Consider the following 21,931-nt stretch of genomic DNA (forward strand, 5'->3'; position numbering starts at 1 on the left):
GAAGATGATGTAATCCACCCCCACCTGCTGGTCTTCTGATGAAGAGGATGCAATTTCACTACCAGCTGTTGGCAGTTTTCAGGAAGAAAACCATCTTGCGTCAGTGCAGTGGCATACTTCTGACTCTAGATGAGTAATGTTTAATAATTTTTATACAACTGAAAAACTTATTTTAATTAAAAATACCTCAAAACATGCATGTTTATAAGTTTTAAATATTTTCATTGGAAATGCTTACCCATATACGGCTTTGTGCCTGCAACTGATGTAGCCTGCATTTCTTTATTTACAACAGTGGCAATATTGAAATCCGTAATGTGTGCATGACCTAGGTAAAGAATATGTAAATATTAATTATGTAAAACATTGTCACTGTAAAGCAATCTGCAGCGTTAAAGTTTTAATCAGTCATGAGTTATCTGTATAACATCGGTCAAAGAACAGAATTTCAGCTAGAAATGTTAATCAAAACGAGACATTTTATAGGCACCTACAGAGGAATGACATACATTAGTCAAAGTAAAGAAAAGTACCTGTGTTTTTTTTTAATATTTTAGCAGTCACTCTTAGGCATGAATGATATAGAATTTACCCTAGGCTGGTATGGCTTTGATCACAAGGATGAAACCCAAATGGTCAAATAAATCCAGCTGTGGGTAAATCCTGCACTACCCACAACAAAACATGAGTTACTGCTATTATGCAATGATGTTATTTAGGAAAGACATTTCTTAACTTTTTTAAATAATATCACTGTATGGTCATAGTTCACTTTTTTCCACCTCTTGCCTGCTAGCAGACATCTAACTGATACAATGCACATGCATACACAGTGAGCAATGCTGACGCTTGAAGAGTAAATCAGTAAAACACAAGCAGCCAATCCATACACCCTTTAAAAATTAGAAACTTTCCTGATACAGAACCAGCCAAGGAGTACATCCTGTTAAAATAACAGAAACCCTTCCTATCTCATTCATTGGGCATTTCTATGTGGCAGGGATGGTTTCTGTTATTTCTGCAGGGTGTATTACCTGGCTTCTTCTGCTTAATGTTTGTACTGTATCAAGCTGTGGTAGCCAGACTTTTTCCTGTAGGTAAGGCTCAATTTATAATGGGCATGTATGAATGCTCTGTCTAACTAACATTCACATTTTTGAATATGTATGAGTTTTAATTGAATAATTTGTATTAGGATTTGACAAAAAAAATCTACACTTTGTAAAATACATTATAAAGAATATCACATGAAATAACAAAAATACCTATCAACAGATTAAAAAGAGACCGATGACCTGCTGTACAGAATGAAAACGTTATATTACATAAACAAACACATTATGAGGAAACAAGAAATCTCTGTATAATTTATTGTTGAGTTCTTTCATGTTGAAGTGAACAAGAGACTTCAGAACAATTACAAGTTTCGAAAACTCCTATTTCAATAAGTTCATTAAAATCATGAACTTTTAAATTCTCCATTCACAGCACAGACAAATAATTACATAAGAATAAGAGCCTGTGTGTGCGTAATGGGAAAGTGTGTGAGTGGGTCAATGAATGCCTGTGTGTGAATAACTACTGCCATTTTTAATTTCTCCAAGTCTTTTGGGTTTCTAATACCATGACGGGAATGGACCCCATTCTTAAGTCAAAGTACGATTAAAGTTCATGAAATTAGTATTCTTTCACTCTTTGATGTCAGCCAAAAGTGCTCTTTGCAGCACCTGCAATGTGTCCAGTAATGACTCCTTCTGCAATTCATACTGTGTTATGCGAATTGGTAAGATATCTAAATACAATTGTAAATTTCTTTTTATAAGACCCATTGCTTCTACTACTATTGGAACTGTCTAGGTATCTTTCTTCCACATGGCTCTCGTTTCTGCCTGCAGATACAGGTATTTTATGACTTTGTGTCTCTCTGTACGCAAGACAATACTCTGTGTGTGCATGTGTTTCCATACTAGTGTGTCTGTGTGCAAGCATGTGTGCATGCATGTGTTTGTGCATGCGCACCCACACTTGTGTGTGTGTGTGTGTGTGTGTGTGTGTGTGTGTGTGTGTGTGTGTGTGTGTGTCTGTGCATGTGTGCACAGCATGTAGTCGTGTATATGCATGCTCGAGTGTGTGTGTGTGTGTGTGTGTGTGTGTGTGTGTGTGTGTGTGTGCACATGCCAATGTGTGTGTATGTGTGTGTTTGTAGATGCGCTTCTCCATGTGTGTGTGTGTGTGTGTGTGTGTATGTTTGTATTGGAAGTCCCTAGCTATGTAAGGTCTTCCAACAGATGTTAAGTACTAGGCTGAATAGTGGCGTGATGAGATTCTGCCCTTTTGTGAGTATGGATGGATGACCATGAATCAGTAAGTATTTTAGCAGTCACATGCAAATTGATACAAGTCAAGTTATGATGCAGTACCATTTACAATGTTGTTGTGTCTTTCGGCTTTTCCTGGTTAGGGGTCGCCACAGTGGAGCTCCGGTCCGCTAATGATTGGTAGTTGATTTTTACGTGCCGAGTTATCAGCCCTGATGCACAACCTTCAACGAAGGTACGCCCATTCACGCATGTCTCCACACAGAAGACGCTCTAGCTGAGAATCGAACCGGACAGCGTCTGACCATGAGGCGACAATGCTACCGCAGCACCACCACCGCGTAGTACCATTTACAATAAATACTTTTTATATATTGCTTCATGCTGTTACATCAGACTTGTTTATTCTGCTATCCCAGCATCTTGGTTTCTTTAAAACCAAAGAATTGCTTGCATTATTCTGCAGATATTTGGAGCAATGCCATAAATGTTTCTGTTATAGCTCCAAACTTCAAGAACAAAAAGAGGACTGATTTATTTAAGAAAAAAACATATCACATTCAATTTACATGTTCATAATTTAATGTGAATTGACACTACAAATCTGTGCTAAATTATTCTTAGCATGTTAATAAAATAACTTTTAATTATTTATAAATACAAGCAAGAGCCTGGTATATCAGAATGAACAACTCTGGAGTAACAATATGAAACAATATAGCATTTCAACAAATATTTATAGTAAATGGCACTGCAGCACAGCTTGACCTGTATCAATCTGCTGAGTTCATTTTATTGATTCGCTGTCATCCATACTCACAAAAGGGCAGCATCTCATTACCTGGGAATTTGCATGACTATGAATCACTCCACTATTAGGCTGAGTACTTCCTACCTGATGTACTGTGTAACACACGTACTAAGAGGACCTTACACAGGCAGTGACTTCCAATCCAAACAAAAAGCACACACACATACACACCATAAACACACACACAACTGCGGGTGTGAATGCACAAACAATTACATACACATGCACACGTAGAAACATACTCACATACTCACATATTCACACAAACACACACACACATATATATATATATATATATATATATATATATATATACATATATATAAGAGGGTGGGAGCACATGCAAACACTCATACACATGAGTGTGGGCTCACATGCACAAACATGTACACATGCGCAAGTGCACACAAAAGTGCGGGTACATGTGCATCTTTTGGTCAGTTACTATTATCTGATTAATACCTAATCATATGAAAAGCAAAAGTGCAAACTGTAAACGTAAAATGTGTGACATTATGGCATGTATTTGTGTGCACTGTTTATTATTACTGAAATGTCTTAGCAATTGAAAGTGTTTGCAGTTATAAGATGGTTAACTCATACTCGTGACTTTTTTCAGTATATTCTAAAGTTTGGTATTATGCATTAATGTATCAGACTGTCATATGGGAAATTTGACACACTTGTTACAATTTACAATGAAAAAAATCATGAATTTTTCAAAATACTATGTTTTTTTGCACAGCAGGAAAGGGGTTAATTTTGTGCTAATTCTGAAAGCAAATAAGATACACTCGAAGGTCCAAATTAAAAAAATGAATAATTTGCATTTTTAGAACTAGAACATAATAGGCTCCTGATATTAAAATGCAGAGTGCTATTTGCACTTAAGCTGTCTCTTGAATTCTATGTTTCATATATGAATTTTTATTGTCCTTGAGTTCACAGCTATTATTATAGCGCTATTTAGTTAAGCATCTTGTTTCATGGAAATGGAATTTGTAAAAAACAACCATTAGGCAAACTGTACAAGGAAAAAATGTTAATGTTTCATCAAGAATATGCTGGTGCTTCTTGAAGTCACATGTCTAAGATGCCTAACAATAATAGGTCATAAATAAGATAAAGACTGTTGCAAAGTTTTATTTCAGGAAGCAAAGTATGCAAATTAAATGAATACAAATATAATGAGAAAGCTCTTGTTGCTTTTCTTATTGTATGCTTGTAAATTACTTAGTAATTTGCAGGAAAATAAAACAAGGTCTGATTATAGTGAAATTAGCAACTCGCGAAACTAGGTTCATAACTTACAGATAAACTGGAATTAAAGTCGCATCCATGCTTAAACAAATTGATAGTCTCATATAAATACATGTTATGCAATTTTAAGCAAAAATCTAGACAGCAGTATCATTCACTTGAAGTTTCTGAATGAATGATAACATTTGCATGACAGTAGCTATACCAGTAAAGGTGCATTTTTTAGAAAGTATTGACTTGTGTCAAGATGTTTACATACTGGGAGGTATTTAAAGACCTGAGCATCTTAACAGTGTTAGTCCTGGGGAGCTCTAGTAGTGCTATGGTGATAATACATTATTCAGAGATGTGAAAAAAACCTCATTCAGCAAAAACAAATAAGTACTTGTTATCTCGTCTCTCAATGGAACATGAAGCAAGCAGGAGTAACCATGCTAGTGTTGTCCCTACCAACCCACATGCGCAGGCACCTACAAAGAGCCACACGTACTGGTGCAGACATGCCTAGTTAAACACATAACATCACAAAATCTGAAACATGTTAATAATGACACCAAAACAGCTCCAAGTATACCCCTACATAGACATATACAGGAACACACATGCACACATACACACACACGCACCCCTTCTAAATATTTACCTGCTGTGGTAGTAATAGCTCCACATCTGACACAAACATCAATGGATGTTCACAGTCAAAAGATGGTGTACATTTCTATAGCTTTGCTCCCAAAATATCATGGTAGACCTTGTCTTGAGTCCCTCTAGCATGTTATTCTCATCCCATGAAAGGCATCTGGGAAGTGTCCATGACTAATTTGCATTAGCCATGTCCTTAGAATGTAGCATTTGTATGCAGCTTTCTCTAGTGAGATGACTGTAGCACTACATGCTAGAACCTACTTACCACTATAGCTCTACAGATGCCTTTGCATCACTCACTCACACTGCACTGATTTACCTTGGTAGAAACATGATTGCACAGTGTATTATATATTTCTGAGTAACACCCATTATCTCCAGCAAATTAAAATATGCTGCAGTTAAGTTCTGCCAAAACTTACTTTGTATTCTAAACTTTAACTGGTACTTTTGATACCTGTATACATATGATGCCATATTCATATCTTACCACAAAAATGAAATATTTCAGTCTATATTAGCTTATTAGAGACTGGCAAGCAGTTTCAAGTAATATAAATTTTGTATACAAAATTGTATATAAATTAAAATTATTAAATGTGGTACTGGGAGTAAACTATATACAGTCAGAAAGGTAAGAGAGTGGGATGAGGGCAAGCAGAAGTCTGGACTGCATGTTAGAGACTGCTTTCCCCTACCAGGGATTAAAATCAGTCTATAGACAAAGAGTCAAGGATAAGGGAGTGTTAAGTGAAAGACCAACTCTGATACAGTTTTTAATTGAGTCTAGAACAGAAGTTGCTGTTAAGAAAAGGGATAATTAGTAGAGTATATAAAATACTGCATGCTAATTACAAGAATTAATCAGATGAGATTCAAAAAGATTGGAAAGATCTAGGAGACCTGAAAGGCAATTTACAAAGAAACAATGGAAGGACAACTCAACATCTCAGCTTCCTTAATTCCCTCCCTTCCTATCCATCTCTTAAAAGTAAAACTTTTCTCAAACTCTACTAAATACTGCAAACCTAAACCTATTCTCTACCGGCCATCTTTATCTAATTGTAAACCATATAAATGTATTCCCCTTCTCATGCACCTTTGCTTAGCCGGTGGCATTCACCCCAATCCAGGACCTAACTTCTCTCCTACAAACCCCCCTAACAGCTACAACAAATCCACCAATAAATACCTCAGATTCCTCACCATCAATGCCCAAAGCGTGAATAATAAATTAACCCACTTTCACACCTGGCTCAATCACAATTCTCCTGACATTGTAGCCATCTCTGAAACCTGGCTAAAACCTCATATAAGCGACTCTGAATTCCTTCCCCCTGGATTTCTCTCTCTCTGTTCTGACCGCCAAATCTAAGAGGTGGTGGTGTAGCCCTAATCTACTCCAACCACTTGTCCATCACTCCATATCCTAACCCCATTCCTTCTTTCAATAATGCTGAACTTGTAACTGGCCTACTAAAACTGAACAACCATAAGAGCATCTGTATCATGTCCCTTTATATTCCCCCTGGTAACAACACTAACATCTTGGAAGACATCCTCTCCTGGACCTCCTCCAACATTAAGCTAGAAACCTACATCATGGGAGATGTCAATATAGACTGGAATAAAATTATTCACCATAACCCCACCGTATCAATCTGTTTAACTTTACTCAACTTACAAACTCTATTTCTAGACCTAACAAAAACAACCCCCAGGCTCTATACTAGACTGGATGCTAGTATCCCACCCTAACAAAGTCCTAAAAAATCTGGTGTCATTCCTGACCCATTAGGATACCACCTCCCTGCCTTCATCCATCAAGCTACACACATTTCCCCACACTCCCACCACTACATTCAAACCTGTAACCTCTCTAACTTTAACCCTACTACTTTCTCTGACTCCCTTAAGCTAACTAACTGGAACCCCTTAAAAACTCTTCCTTTAGATGCAGCCGTTGACTACTTCAACTCTACTTTCATAACTGTCCTTAACTCCCTAGCACCAATAAGAACAAAAAGAGTTAAAGCAAATACCACCCCATGGCTCACCAAAGACACCAAACAATTATGCTACTAAGAGATAAAACCTGGAAAGCTTACCTCCAACATAAACAACCAGAAATCTTACTTAAATACAAACAGCTGAGAAACCAAGCCAAAAAACAAGTTATTAAAGACAAAAAGTCTTACTACATCAAACTACAAGCAAATCACACAAAAAAACCCAAACAGTTCTGGAACTCTATTAATTCTCTCCTTAAACCTGGTACAAAAAATAACCCTTGCCCAGACTCCAGCAAATCTGATCTTGAAATTGTAATAATGTTCAATACCTTCTTTACCTCTTCTATTGCTGAGCTAACCAAGACCTTTACCAACAATAACCCTCCATCTCCTACTGTTCAATCCTCCTCCCCCCCCCACTTTTGAACTCAAACCCATCTCCACCAAACTAATAAAGAGACTTCTCACTAAACTCAAACCTTGCTCCAATGCCCCTGACAACATTCCTTCCTCCTTCCTAAAAAGAGCCTCTGACAGTATTGCTCTTCCTATCAGCATCCTGATCAATAGATCACTACTTGAATCCTATGTACCCAAACTACGGCGTTCTGATTTTATACTTCCACTTCACAAGGGTGGCAAAAATTTTAACACCTCCAATTTCTGCCCCATAGCCATCCTCTCCCCAAACTCCAAAATTATTGAAAAATGTATCCACTTACAGCTCCTGCCATTCCTTACCAAACACCAACTACTCTCTCCTACCCAACATGGCTTCCGTCCTGGACACAGTACCAACTCCGCCCTTCTCTCCTACTTACATTCTGTCAATTCTGCTCGTGACTGTGGTAATATCGTATCCTCTGTTCTGCTAGACTTATCTAAAGCCTTCAATACCATCTCCCATAGTCACCTACTAAATCATCTGTCTAACCTCAACATCTCCAATAAAACTCTTACCTGGTTCTCCAGCTACCTTTCTGATAGATCCCAAGCTGTGAAATGGGGCCAGGCCACCTCCACTTTCCCACTGGAGTACCCCAAGGTTCAATCCTTGGCCCATTACTTTTCAATATCTTTATTAACAACTTCCACAAAGCCATACCTAACACCAAAATTGTGCAATACGCTGATGATTCCACTCTGATCTGTCATGCCTCTAACCTAAAAGATCTCTATTTTCGAACTCAAACTGCTTTCTCCACCACAGAAAATTGGATGTGCCAAAATCACCTCTCACTAAATGCCAACAGCACAAAGATCCTTCTATTCTCTCCTTCAAAATCCTTCCCTACTGACAAAAACTTACTCCAAACACCAGCCTTAACAACTCTATTATCAAGGTCGTACCCTCAGCCAAACTTCTTGGTGTAACCATTGATGAACACCTAAAATTTAACAATCACATCCAGCTAAATATCAAGAAAACCCACATAAAACTAGGCCTACTTTACAGAAACAATCACTTCCTCTCTCCTTCGACCAGACTAACTCTCGCTACTACCTACCTACTCCCCTCTCTACTGTATGGCGCTCCTCTGCTCACTAATTTATCTTCCACACTCACCTCCAAATTGGAAGTATGTTACAATTAAATAGCCAGATTCGCCACAAATGCAAAATCCTCCTCTCACCACTGCAACTCCCTACACTCACTAAACTGGCTTGAACTCCCCAATCTACTTGACCTTCACCAAATTACCACAGCACACAAATTATTGTTCCAACCTACTAAGTGCCCTGCTCTATCCAATATTCTGCAACCTTATAACCCCCTCAGACCCCTTAGATCTACCCACCAAAACTTGATCATCATCCATAAACCCAAGTGCCCTGCTGGGCAGCTTCTGCTATCTTATTCCCTAGCTAAAAAATGGAATGCTCTGCCCTCCACATTGAGGACCTGTGATAACCTTAATAACTTCAAATCTCAACTTCATTCTTATCTCTATCTAAACAGGAAATGCAACTGTACTCTTCCACCCATTCCTCTCAAGCTCTCTCCTCCCTTTACCCCAGGCTAACCTTGTTACCTCCCTAACCTCACTTTAAATTAATGATTATATATGTAAACAAACTGCAAAAGCTAGCTGCGATTCTATATGCCTGTTTTTACTCCTGAAGCTAAACTGTTTATTTATTTTCTCACTCCTTTGAATGCTACTTGTTGCTTGCAATCCCTAACTTCCTTTATTATTAATCATGTAATAAAACTTTGTATTGTGGAGCTTTCTTCCCGAGCCTCCACTGAAAGTGTTCTGTATTTAAACTTTAATGTCTAGCTTTTCTCTCCGAGCCTCCACTAAAGTAACCTCCCTAAGCCCTGTGAACTAAATTATAAATATTTTATATCTCTTTTTCTTTAGAATGCTACCTGTTGTTTGTAATCCTAACTTTCTTTGCAACTAATCATGAAATTTTCTTTGTAATTAATCATGTAATTAAACTTTGTATTGTGGAGCTTTTCTCCCCGGGCCTCCACTGAAAATGGGCTCCCCAGGCCCAGTGGACCTCCCCGGTCATCAAACTGGAATAAAAAAAATAAATAAATCTGTATGGCCCCCAAGTTGGAAAAGTCCCAAAGTTTAGGATTTATGCTTGAAAGTTAGCATGTGTAATTGTTTACTCCATGCAGACTTCAGAGACTGGTTCTTTGGGTAGTCAGTAAATGCTGGAGGTGTGATGGGAAAAAGAGAGGTAATTGGGAACATTGGTTTTGGGAGTGAGATGGGTTGGAAGATTTTAACAATTCACTACAGAGCATTTTGCCAGAAATATTGATGGCACAAATATTTGTAAATAAAATTATTCTTTTGAGCTGGGACACATGATTTGAATTGCCTACAAGTTTAATTTTATTGACTGACAAAAAAGCAATTACTCAAAAACAATAATCAAAACCTAAACCATCTGTAACTGAAATTGTGAAGGAGATAAGCAGACGTGGAGGTAGAATATTTAACAAAAGGAAGGAACAACATACACAGAAATAAATGAAATCTGTGGGTACAATACTTGCATGATAATGTTCACGAGGAAGCATGTGATGTAAAGGATGACGGCAATTGAGCAATTGATGTATTATTGGAGTGAATGATAATTATGAAAAAGAAATCATGACAACGATAAGAATATAACTTTGTTTGTCCACCCTATTAATGTGTGTGTACCTGTGCTGCTTCTATTGTGATTTAATAAAGATGTGAAAAAAGAAAAGGGAGAAAAATGTTTAACAACTGCATTAAGTATTTATACTCAAAAATACTGATGTATGCAACAATTCACTTCTGTGAAAGTAATGAGATATACATGAAGTTCTTCTGAAAATTAAAACAGCTATTCCTATAAAACTTGAAAAAATATTGAGTACCCTGCTGACATAGGAAGGTTAACTAAAAATAGAGCATGAACACTGCATAAACTAATTTATTCATAATAAAACATGACAGAAGAATAAGAAAAAAAAACATATATGAATAGACTGGGCATCTAGACCTACCTAGGGTATTATTTATGTTGAGAACATTGCAAAATAATAATAATATAGAACAAAAGGAGATGGAGCAAGGAGGGAATTAATAAACATCTTCAAAACAAATATTCAACCATAGTGATAAATCTACAAAATTGCACTAAACACCAAGTTAAGTACCACAGATCACACAAGGCTTAAGAACTGCAGTGCTTTCATCTTTATCGTAGGAAAGACCTCATCAGAATAAAACAACTAAAAAAGCTGTTTTTTAAATTACTCTTCCTGGTCACGTGACATGAACACCCACACATAATTATTTTTAAGTATGTTTAGCTGCTCTTGTCTTAAGAACTCGCTGGAGATTAATGTTGTGATTTAGAATGGTAGTGTGGTAGGCTTTCAACCTTAATTGCAAACTATTTAATTTCAAGAAGGTTTTTCAAAATCACCTCATGTTTAACCTGCACAACACAATGCAGTACACAAAAATCAAAATTTCCAGAAATGAACATATCACAGTGTGCCTAAACAAATCATTTCCAATATTCTTCATCTTAATGATGTGTAAAAGTTAATGCACTCTATTTGCTAATCTTCTTGGTGTTTTACCAATGTAAAATGAGTAGACATGGTAATATCTCTCAGCTTGCTGCTGTCAAACATGCACGGTACAACTTAATGCAATTCTCTCTCTCTCTTTCTTTCACATACACAAACACACACCCACAGAGACGCATTCCAACTTGACCCTCTCTATATCCACCTTAGTCCATAATTTCTACTGAAGTAGCATGTAGTCCGTATGCAATAAGCCAAACACCATTCTCCTAGGGGACTTCAACTACCCATCCATTAACAAGATGATATATACATCCTCTAACATGTATACCCAGAAATTTCTGGTCTTTATCAATACAAACTCTCTGGACTAATTATCCATATTCCAACCAGAGGTAATAAAATCCTGGATTGGGCCTCAACAATATGGGACAGCTCTGCTCCCTACAGGATATAACTCATTACCTGGTCAAATCAGACCATAAATCAGTGACATTTACCTTAAGACTGAAGCTAGAAGCATCATCCAATACCTTGATATTAAAGATTATGCCAAGGCTAATCTACTGAAATTAAGTGATGACTTGGAATTCATCATCCCCTTCCTGCCCAATGACACCACTGCTTATGTGGAATTCTTTACTGCTAAATTATAAGCACATGTGAAAAACTTTATTTTCACCCATATCTCCATCAAACGTAAATAAAATGCCAAATTCAAAAATAAACACCTGTAGTGAAACCCAGATACAAACAGTCTCTATAGAAAAAAACACATTGCCTGTAAAAATAAATGTAACTCTTATGCTTCAAACAAAAACTCTTGCAAAACTTATCAACCAAAGCCAGACATGAGGCAAACATTTCCACCAAGGTAAAGGACAGCCATAAAGTCTTCCTTAACCATGGTAGAACATTTAAAAACAATGTACAACATTGTACAGAACTATCAATAAATTATATCACATACTCAGACCCAGAGGACATAACCAATGTACTTGCAGATACATTTAGCTTTAACTTAATCCCACCCCCTACATTCCCAGATCTCACACTACCGCTATAGTCCTCATATCTCCCCCTGCAAATTATATATATACCAACCTCAAGACTGCACTACAGTGGGGAAAAGGGTAAATTTCACTTTGGAACAGTTCTATGTAGATGGCGACACAGTGGGGATCAAGGAATTTACCCTTTTCTCCAATGTAGTGCAATCTCATAATTAGCATATATAATTTGCAGGGGGTGTAGGAGGTGCAGCCTCCACCATGGGGGGGGGGGGGTTGTGTGTGTGTAAAAAATTTAGATTTTTTTTTTTTTATTTTATTTTGACTTTTAGGAAGCTCACTCATATGGTCTTCACCATAGGAATTTCAAGATACTGAAAACTCCTATATATCTATCTGTAGACACACACACACACACACACACACACACACACACACACACACACACACACACACACACACACCTGTATCTTTCCACAGTCATGACTAAAAAATTCAATTTCCAGCACACAATGCAGTTACTGACATTTTGCCCAGTCTTTGCTTGGTATGTCTCCTGTCCCAGCCTACTTATATATACAATTTGCTTTGCCATCATCCTTACTGGCTCTGAAACTGCAGGGCACCCAGAGGTCCACCTCCAGTGACAAGCAACCAGATGACATAAGCCAGTACATCACAGTGAGTGACATGGCAGAACTACCCTTTTTGTGGGGCTGCTTGCCATGACACTCCCTCGGTGATGAAGTGCTGCCCAGTTGACTGAGGAGACGTGGAAGTCCCCACCTCCCCATGACCCACCGGGCAGCCTAGCTGCAATGGATCTCTGCCCCCACCTTGCCACTGGTTTATGACTCTCCCCATTTTACACCCCTTTTCCCTCACCTGGTGGGGCACCGCATCCCCTTCAACCTCCCTTAAAGTATATTTCTTTCTGTAGAAAGGACATCTGAACATTGGACAGGTTCAGAGTGTGTTCTGGCAGATAGACTCCATTTGGTCTATACCTTGCTGTGTCCCAGTCTTCCAAACCTGTGTGCCTGATGACCGTCAAGCCAAAGGCTAATCTGGCTACTTTCCTGTTGACATATTTCATGGTCTTCTCAATGGCCAGGCTGTTACTAGCCTGTTACCAATGTAGCCTGTCTAGCATTTTTAGCCAGGTAAGCACCAGCTCCTTTGGGCACACACTTTACCTTCAGAAGGTCTTTAACATCGTTCTTATCAGTCTATGGTTGCTTACTACACTTAGAACATTTCCTCCTACAAAATTACAAATCCTGGCTGTCCAGTTTCTCTCAGCAATGTGTACCATTGGCAGTAGCTACTCCCAGCACATTTCCCTCCTCAGACTTTCCAATGCGTTTTCCATGCAGGGGCTAATTGTTCTCCCCCATGTTGGATTGCTGCTCTCTTTTTATACCAATACACGTGGAAATTGCTAATTACAAATATGTTTTGAAAACCTGCAACAGAAACACATAGCAGTAATATTCATACACCAGGTTAGGCAAATATTTTTCTCTTTATATAACTTTAGACTATATTTATGGACATACATGTATATTTTAATATGATTTTATATATATATATATATATATATATATATATATATATATAAAATATATATATAATTATTATTTTTTTTTATTGTAGGTAGGCCAGAAGTGTACTGGACTTATCTCCCATCCCTCTTGATGACCTTGATAGTTGCACCAGCTTACCCCAAATCCATAGCCCTGCCTATCCTTCAGGAATGAACAGAGTCACTCTCCAGCTCTAACCATTGGCTGGCCTTACTGGCCATAGTGTGCTTTAGCATTGCTACTGATGGCATTTTTTTATGGGTGCACCACCTACAGTAGTAAGCACCAGCCTATTTGGGGTCATATTAACCTTCAGCCAGTGCAACAGTCAGCCATGTCATTGGGCTCTTTTCTGGTCACTCTAAGGCCACCTGTTGTTTGTGAGCCTCTTCATGAATATTTGAGAATTGCAGCCAAATTTCTTTCCTAGTCTTAACTGCAGCTACACCTCACCATCTCAGTCCCTTGTCACTGTTGGCAGAGCTGACTCATTGGAAGAGTTTGCCAATCCTAAATTCCCCATAGTATAGTGAAAGGAAAAGGCCTTTTCCCTGTCAGCTTCCTCACATCTGTCCTTTTTCCTTGGATCCTTTTCCAACCTTTTATCATCCTGCCCACCATTCTGGGTCAGGGGGGACACCTCCATTAAGATATTGCTCAAAGCTACCAAGTGTGACCTGACTGTAGCCACTGCATCTCAGCATTCTCATCTATATTCAATGAAACTTCTTATTAGGTGTACTGCCCATTCCTGTTCTTCAGCTGGTAGGGATGAAAAGCTCATTGTGCAATAAAAGCTTATTTCTTCTGGGTTTACGTTGTACATGGTATATGTGATCTTTTGGGGATATTTGTACATTTATTACTCCCTTTCTGGAGTTGGTTACAGTGAGGAGAGGTAGAACGTTGGTTTGCTTTTGGATTCATGAATTATTTTCTTTTTTCACCTTGTTTTCTGGCAGGTTTACTGTTTTTTTCTCAGCTGGTAAGCTATTCCTGAGGCCAAAGAGCAACTGAATCACTCTGGTTTATGGTGCCCTGGTGGCTGGTGCCCAGGACTCCCTTACTATCTTTATTATAGTTTTCTCCAACTGGTCCAACCCATATCTGAGATGCATTTCCCTGTGCTGACTGCCTGAGACCAGTGCTCTGAATCTGTGGAACAACAGGAGAGAGAGTGAATTAGCTATTACCCAATCCCAGAACATATTGTTCAGTAAAAGACATATTCATTTTCAATGTATGCAAGACTATCTTCCTAATCATTCTATAGACCGACTTCACTCTAGTATATCTCCCTGCCAATACTGTTGCCACTGCCTGGTTGTCTGTGTGAAACCTGATTCTGTGGTTCTTAAGGTCCTTCTCCAACAATACTATGGCAGCCTAAAAAGGCATGATATCCAAAACTGTTTTGTTCCTCTTCAACTCCACCTTCCATGTCTCTGTCCAGGCTGCAGAAAGCCAGTGTTTCACAAAAAAATCTCCCCATGTCAATTGATCCTACAATATCGATGTATAACCATAGTTCAATGTTGGAGGTCTAGTCATCTTGCCAGTAGGTAATACCATTAAACTCATCCAGGAAAATGCACCAAATCTGCAAGTCTGCTCTCATTTCTCTCCTGATTCTTACTCAGTGATGGTTTTGCTTTACACCCTGTAGAAGCTTGCTAATGAATGGCACCCTAATTGCCCCACACATCCTTTTAAATCTGGACACTGCTCCCTCTGTGGCGTCTTTGTTTGGGTCCAAGATTAGGAAATTATCAAGATAATGGACAGTTGCACATTGATGTTCCTGGATCTCCTAAATCCAGTACACAGCTGTGCTAAACTTTTCAAATGTAGCACAAGCCACTGCACACCCTATTGGCATGACCTTGTCATAATAATATTTGTCTTTCACCTTCCTGGCCTACAAGTACCTGTCATCTGGGTATACTGGGAGCAACCAGAAAGAGTACTCAATGTCCAGCAAGGACATCTGTGGAAACCCACTCCCCTTCAATATCTGAAATGTGTCATCCAATGATGCATACTGTACTCTTACATCCACTTTGTCTATCGACTCTTCTTCTTCTCTTTCGGCTGTTCCTGTTAGGGGTTGCCACAGCGGATCATCTGTTTCCATTTCTTCCTGTCCTCTGCATATTGCTCTGTCACACCAACCACCTGCATCTCCTCTCTCACCACATCCATAAACCTTATCTTAGGCCTTCCTCTTTTCATCTTAACTGAGAGCTCCATCCTTAGCATCCCAATAGACCCAGCATCCCTCCACAGCACGTCTAAACAAATGCAATCTTACCTCTCTGACTTTGTATCCAAACCGTCCAACCTGAGATGACCCTCTAATATACTGATTCCTAATCCTGTCCATCCTTGTCACACCCAGTGCAAATCTTAACATCTTTAACTCTGCCACTTCCAGCTCTTATTCCTGCCTTTTTGTCAATGCCGCCATCTCCAACCCATACAACATAGCTGATCTCACTACCCTCTTGCAGACCTTCCCTTTCACTCTTACCAGTATTAGTCTGTCACAAATCACAAATCACTCCTGATACTCTTCTCCACCCATTCCACCCTGCCTGCACTCTCTTCTTCACCTCTCTTCCACACTCACCATTACTCTGAACTGTTGATCCCAAGTACTTAAACTCATCCACCTTCACCACCTCTACTCCCTGCACCCTCACCATTCCTCTATCCTCCCTCTCATTCACACACATATATTCTGTCTTAGTCCTGCTGACCTTCTGTCCTCTGCTCTCTAGAGCATATCTCCACCTCTCCAGGGTCTCCTCCACCTGTTCCCACTCTCACTACAGATCACCATGTCATCTGCAAACATCATAGTCCATGGAGCCTCCTGTCTGATCTCGTTTGTCAACCTGTCCATCACCACTGCAAATAAGAAAGGGCTCAGAGCTGATCCTTGATGTAATCCCACCTCCACCTTAAATGCATCTGTCACTCCCACTGCAGACTTCACCACTGTCACACTACCCTCGTACATATCCTGTACTACTCTTACATACTTCTCTGCCACTCTTGACTTCCTCATACAATACCACAACTCCTCTCTAGGCACCCTATCATATGCTTTCTCCAAGTCCACAAAGACACAATGCAACTCCTACTGACCCTCTCTATATATCTCCATCAACACTCTCAGAGCAAACATCACATCTGTAGTGCTCTTTCCCGGCATGAAACCATACTGCTGATCGCTAATCATCACCTCCCTTCTTAACCTAGCTTCCATTACTCTTTCCCATAACTTCAAGCTGTGACTGATCAGTTTTATCCCTCTGTAGTTACTACAGCTCTGCACATCACCCTTATTCCTAAAAATAGGTACCAAAACACTTTTTCTCCACTTCTTAGGCATCCTCTGACTTTCCAATATTTCATTAAACAATCTGATTAAAAACTCCACTGCCATTTCTCCTAAGCACCTCCATGCTTCCACTGGTATATCATCTGGACCAACAGCCTTTCCATTCTTCATCCTCTTCATAGCTGTCCGTACTTCCTCCTTGCTAATCTGTTTCACTTCCTGATTCACTGTCCTCACATCATCCAACCTTCTCTCTCTCTCATTCTCTTCATTCATCACTTTGTCTATCGACTGATTCATTGAATTGATATTCAGGTAAGAAAAGTAATATATCATTTAAAATTTACCAGAAATCGTTTTTGGGCATCAGGTCCATCAGGTGTGTGTGTGTTATTTTTAAGTGCAAATATGGGGGATCTATAGGGGCCCACAGTTTAACCTAGTCTTACCTCTTTTGCAAAGTTTCTAGTAACACTCCCTCTTTCCACTTTACTGACACCAGATTGTTGAATTCCTTGACACTGGATTGTTGAATTCCTTAGTCAATAAAGGGAATAACCTTGGACTTGATCCTAAATCCCTGGGTGAAACCCTTTTATAAGCTGGCTAGCCACTTCCTTATTCAGATAGCCATCCAGAAGTCAGTGAGGTAGTCCTTTCAAATAGAGGACTTTCCCTTTTGGGACATACGCCTTTCTGGGCTGGCTACCCAGCCATCTGCTCCTCTGTTAGTACCCCTACCCTGCTGTCTAAAGTCATCTCATGCTGGGGGGACTGAACCCCCACCTGACCAGTTCCTTTTGATTTATCTTCTTGGTGCAACCAACATCGGAGACTCAGATGTGCTCCCCTATATCTTGTGTATTGGCGAGCAAAACAACATGATGCATATCAGCATTTTCAAGTGTAAAACTCCCAGTACTTCTGATCTCTTGCCTCCCTTCCTGTTGCAGTGACTGTGATTTCACTGTGTTTTCCAGTCATGTGTCCACATGCTTGCTCTCCCACCTTAAGGGTGTGTCAAATGCCTTTAGCTTGCAAAATTTTCTGTCAAACAAATACCACGTCATTCCTCTTCTGAAATGTAATTCCTGTGACAAAACAGGTTAACACAGATAGATCCAATTTAATTTCCTTTTCCAATATAGCCAATATAAGGCAAGAGGTACATAAACCCTGTGACCCAATTATCCCAGTTCCTAACTCTTTGTTTATGGGAGCCTATTATTTTCCAGTGCTACTGGAGCTGCTAGTAAGTCCTTATTACCTTGAATGTCTGTGTCTAAAATTCTGTGAGTGCCTGATGCAGCAATTAGATCAACTACATCTACATATTCACCGCACTATTTTTTTTTTCTTTAACTGATATTGGTTTGTACACAGCCAAGTGAATGCATTCTGTGGAAAAGCCCCAGCAACCAGTAATTGCACCATCCTGCACCCCTTTTAATTCCCCTGGGTAGCTTCCAGTAATGTTTCTTGGAGATGTCCATGGTGGTTCCAAATGGAATTCTGGCCCTACTAGGCATGAGTTAACCACTTCCTCTGAATTCAACTTTGGGCCAATTGCTTGCCCTCAATGTTAGGGGGCAGCTCCCCAATAACTCTTGCAATATATTCCATCCTTCCCTAAGCAGGGCTGCTAGCATTCCCCACATATGCTCTCTCTAATCTGTGGCCTTGTGCTGAGTGAGACTATGATCCTCCCTAGCCTGTCCTACTGCCTGTGTGTAGATCAAGGCCATCCTCTTCCAATGCAGAGCATAAACCACTCTCTGGGAAGCACATTATTGTACTTTTCTTTGCTCTACTGCTCCTATGACACTCTGCATACCTCTTTTCTTTACAACCCCTTTTTGTACCTTCACCTGGGTCTTCTTCACTGGTTACATCATCCAACAATGCAGTCACCTGTCCAACTAAAGCATTGCATCTGTTGCAATATTCTGCTAAGCAGGGAATTCTGTGAGAGAGTATAAGAATACTTAGTACCTCTCCTCTCACACGCCTACTTGTTATCTTCATTATTTCACTATCTTTCTTTGTATATGATTGCTATGGAGCACCCTCCTTTTTTTTCTGAACTGTCAATTTCTTAGAATACCTTTTATTATTATTTTTTCTTAATTGTTTACATACTGCCTATTGTTTAACCAAACTACACACTTGCTATTTGAAGTAAGATACTCACTGAGACCACTTTACCTTTGCCGTCCTTCCATATGACTGGTGATGGGGCATGCATGTCATGCACCTAGCTTACCTCTTGTCCTGCCTCGTTTTGTCCTCACTGTAACCCAGTTAATTTATTTATTTATTGCACTTGTTTACCAGAAAAGTCCACTGGGCCATAAAGTGCTCATTTTCAGTGGAGGCCCGGGGAGAAAAGCTCCACAACACATTAGTGGAACCCCAACCCACCCTGAATTTCCAGCAAACTGAAAAATGGTAACGGTCTTCATGACTAATTATTCCAAATCCATAATGCCTGGAATCAATGAACAGTTCCTGAAATAATGACAAAAAGACTCCTTTGAAAGTACCAGGGTTTAAATTTGCAGCCCAAGAGAAAACAGCCATTTTGAATTAAAAATACAGCAAAATCTATCAGTTCCATACTACTGAACCATATCTGATTAAAACTGTTTGATACAGACCCATTCAGCTAAGCCTTTTGATCCCAATGAAGATAAATATCAAAATTCTTAATATCTGTTCATTTTATGAACTGTGCAGTCTAAAAAGCCAAGAACTACTAGCGTGAGATGACACCACCAATGTGAACATACCAATCAGTTCTGTAAAGACTTAACCAATGAGTCTGCAGTTATGCGATACTGGTTTTGCTAGTAAAAGACATTTTGGTATTATCTTTTTCCATCCAAAGGACTAAACTAGCTGAAATGCATTGCTGAAAACCTACTGATATAACCTAAATTCAACTGGCACTGTCCTGGTTATGATGATTAAAGATGTTTTGCAGAAGATGGAACTGCTCTGTTAAAGACATCAAAATAAATGTAATACTTACAAAGAAAAAGAATGAAAATAAACCCAGAAAAATGATAGGCATAGTTTTTATTCAAACTAAAGGGGTGGCGAAACATAACTATGGGCTAGGCTTATAAATGCCCTTGGACAGATAGCCTAGTATGAACCTATGAACCTAAATAAACCCAAGACCTAGCATTCTATAAAGGCCCTGCTCCCTTTTTGCATATATCTGAATAACAGTTACTACCACATGGTGTAGATAATTGCTGAGCTACACATTGCTGTAGTAGACTACTGTGCATCATAGCTCTCAATTTCTTGGCATCAAAGATCTAGGCAAAGCCAAACATAATGGGGGACAAAGCCCCAAAAATAGGAACCAATTTTAAATATTGTTCTTATAGACTTAGAAAGTTGTTAGAACTAAAGGTCTTGTGTTACCATACATTTTATGAAGGTTGTGAAGTCTAAAACTCAAATGCATGTGATTAGTTAGTGAGTTCAATCTTCACTGATTTGCCTCAAAAATCCAGAAAACTACAAATGTTATGACAAACAGACCAAAATATGAGTCAAAAATGTGGCCATTTTGCAAAAATCTGGACAGTTGAGAGGTATGCTGTACATGTAGGAAGTATTATTGCCCAGCCTGTCAAATACACACACACACACACACACACACACACACACACACACACACACACACACACACATGCTATAGTCCCTGTACCCATCTGCCCCCGTGATTACTCCCACACACCGATCCCCATTATAGCTGAAATGCCATTTACAGCACATATCGAGTATGCCCTGATGGTTAGTGTTTTTCCCACCACACTCGATCACAAGTGTTGTTGTATCACTGCCTTGATGGCTAGTGTACCCCTGACCCCCTGATCATCATTATACTTTAAATGCCATTATGGCAGTGCTCTGGTTGCTAGCGATTCCCCTCAACTCTGAGCCCTCTACTGAAGGTGGTGCCATTAAGCAGTTAATGAATACGTTATCTCTCATGTCTTGCGATTCCCATCCCTTTACTGATGCCTGTGCCATTAAGGTACTTAAGTCAAATGTATCCCTGGTATCCAATGGCTCACCCCACCCTCATTTCCTATACTGCAGCTGTGATAGATAGTTGAACACAGCCAAAAGGCTGTGGGCTGGCTGTTCTCATCTGCTGAGTCATTCAGCGGGTAGATTTCTTCTTGGAGACAATTCCGGACAATAGGTCACATGATTAATTAGCATATGTCTCTCCCCCCCCGACTGCCTCATTAGCATTCAGCACAGCCACAGAGTCAGCCCTACGTGGTGTTGCACATGTTTGTGCTAGAGGGCCATGCAGCATGGTGTTAGGGTGGTTGCGGAATGCCCAGTGGCTACTACTGGGACACAAATATAGATGTGTACACTTCATGGTACCTTCAAGATTGCCCTCAAAAGACTTTTATCTAAAATCTGATCAATAACCTAAAAGTAACTTAGATTATGTGACTATAAGGTGTCAATTCAAGTGGTATAACTAACACTTTATCTAATCAAAAGTGGTCAACAAAAAAAGTTATCAAATGAAGGTCTCCAGTACAGTTTAATAGTTATAACTCTGATAATACAAGTTTATGACATCCATTTCTTATAATATATAAGTGATATTTCAGTTTGCTTTATCTCACAGTATGCTTGATTGTGCATGTTGTTGGTGCACTTACAGCATTTTTTCATTCCTCCACTGCCGTTTTTTCAGGAATGCTGGTTTAGATGAACTGTGTTTAGATCAGCTGTGATAGACTACTGGTGTTAAATTATTTTGTCTTTATATCAAATAACATGCACTCGTCTTTAAACATACCCCACATCATGCAGGTGCGGTTTCTTCACATCATAGTTGATCACACAGAGACTAAACAAACAAT

General features: G+C 39.3%; 1 protein-coding gene across 3 annotated transcripts in view; it reads right to left on the reverse strand.

Moving 5' to 3' along the window:
• The window catches only part of LOC122799824 (serine/threonine-protein kinase 32A-like), a 1,819,471-nt gene that overhangs the window by 530,768 nt on the left and 1,266,772 nt on the right, over positions 1–21,931 (reverse strand). For all 3 annotated transcript variants that reach the window (XM_044069142.1, XM_044069143.1, XM_044069141.1), the window contains exon 7: positions 239–328. In XM_044069142.1, the coding sequence (XP_043925077.1) occupies positions 239–328 (90 nt within the window). The remainder of the gene's footprint in view (positions 1–238; positions 329–21,931) is intronic.

The sequence above is a fragment of the Protopterus annectens genome, chromosome 4.part0 (genome assembly GCF_019279795.1).
Source record: "Protopterus annectens isolate FY-2018-M chromosome 4.part0, PAN1.0, whole genome shotgun sequence".
Classification (NCBI taxonomy): Eukaryota; Metazoa; Chordata; order Ceratodontiformes; family Protopteridae; genus Protopterus; species Protopterus annectens.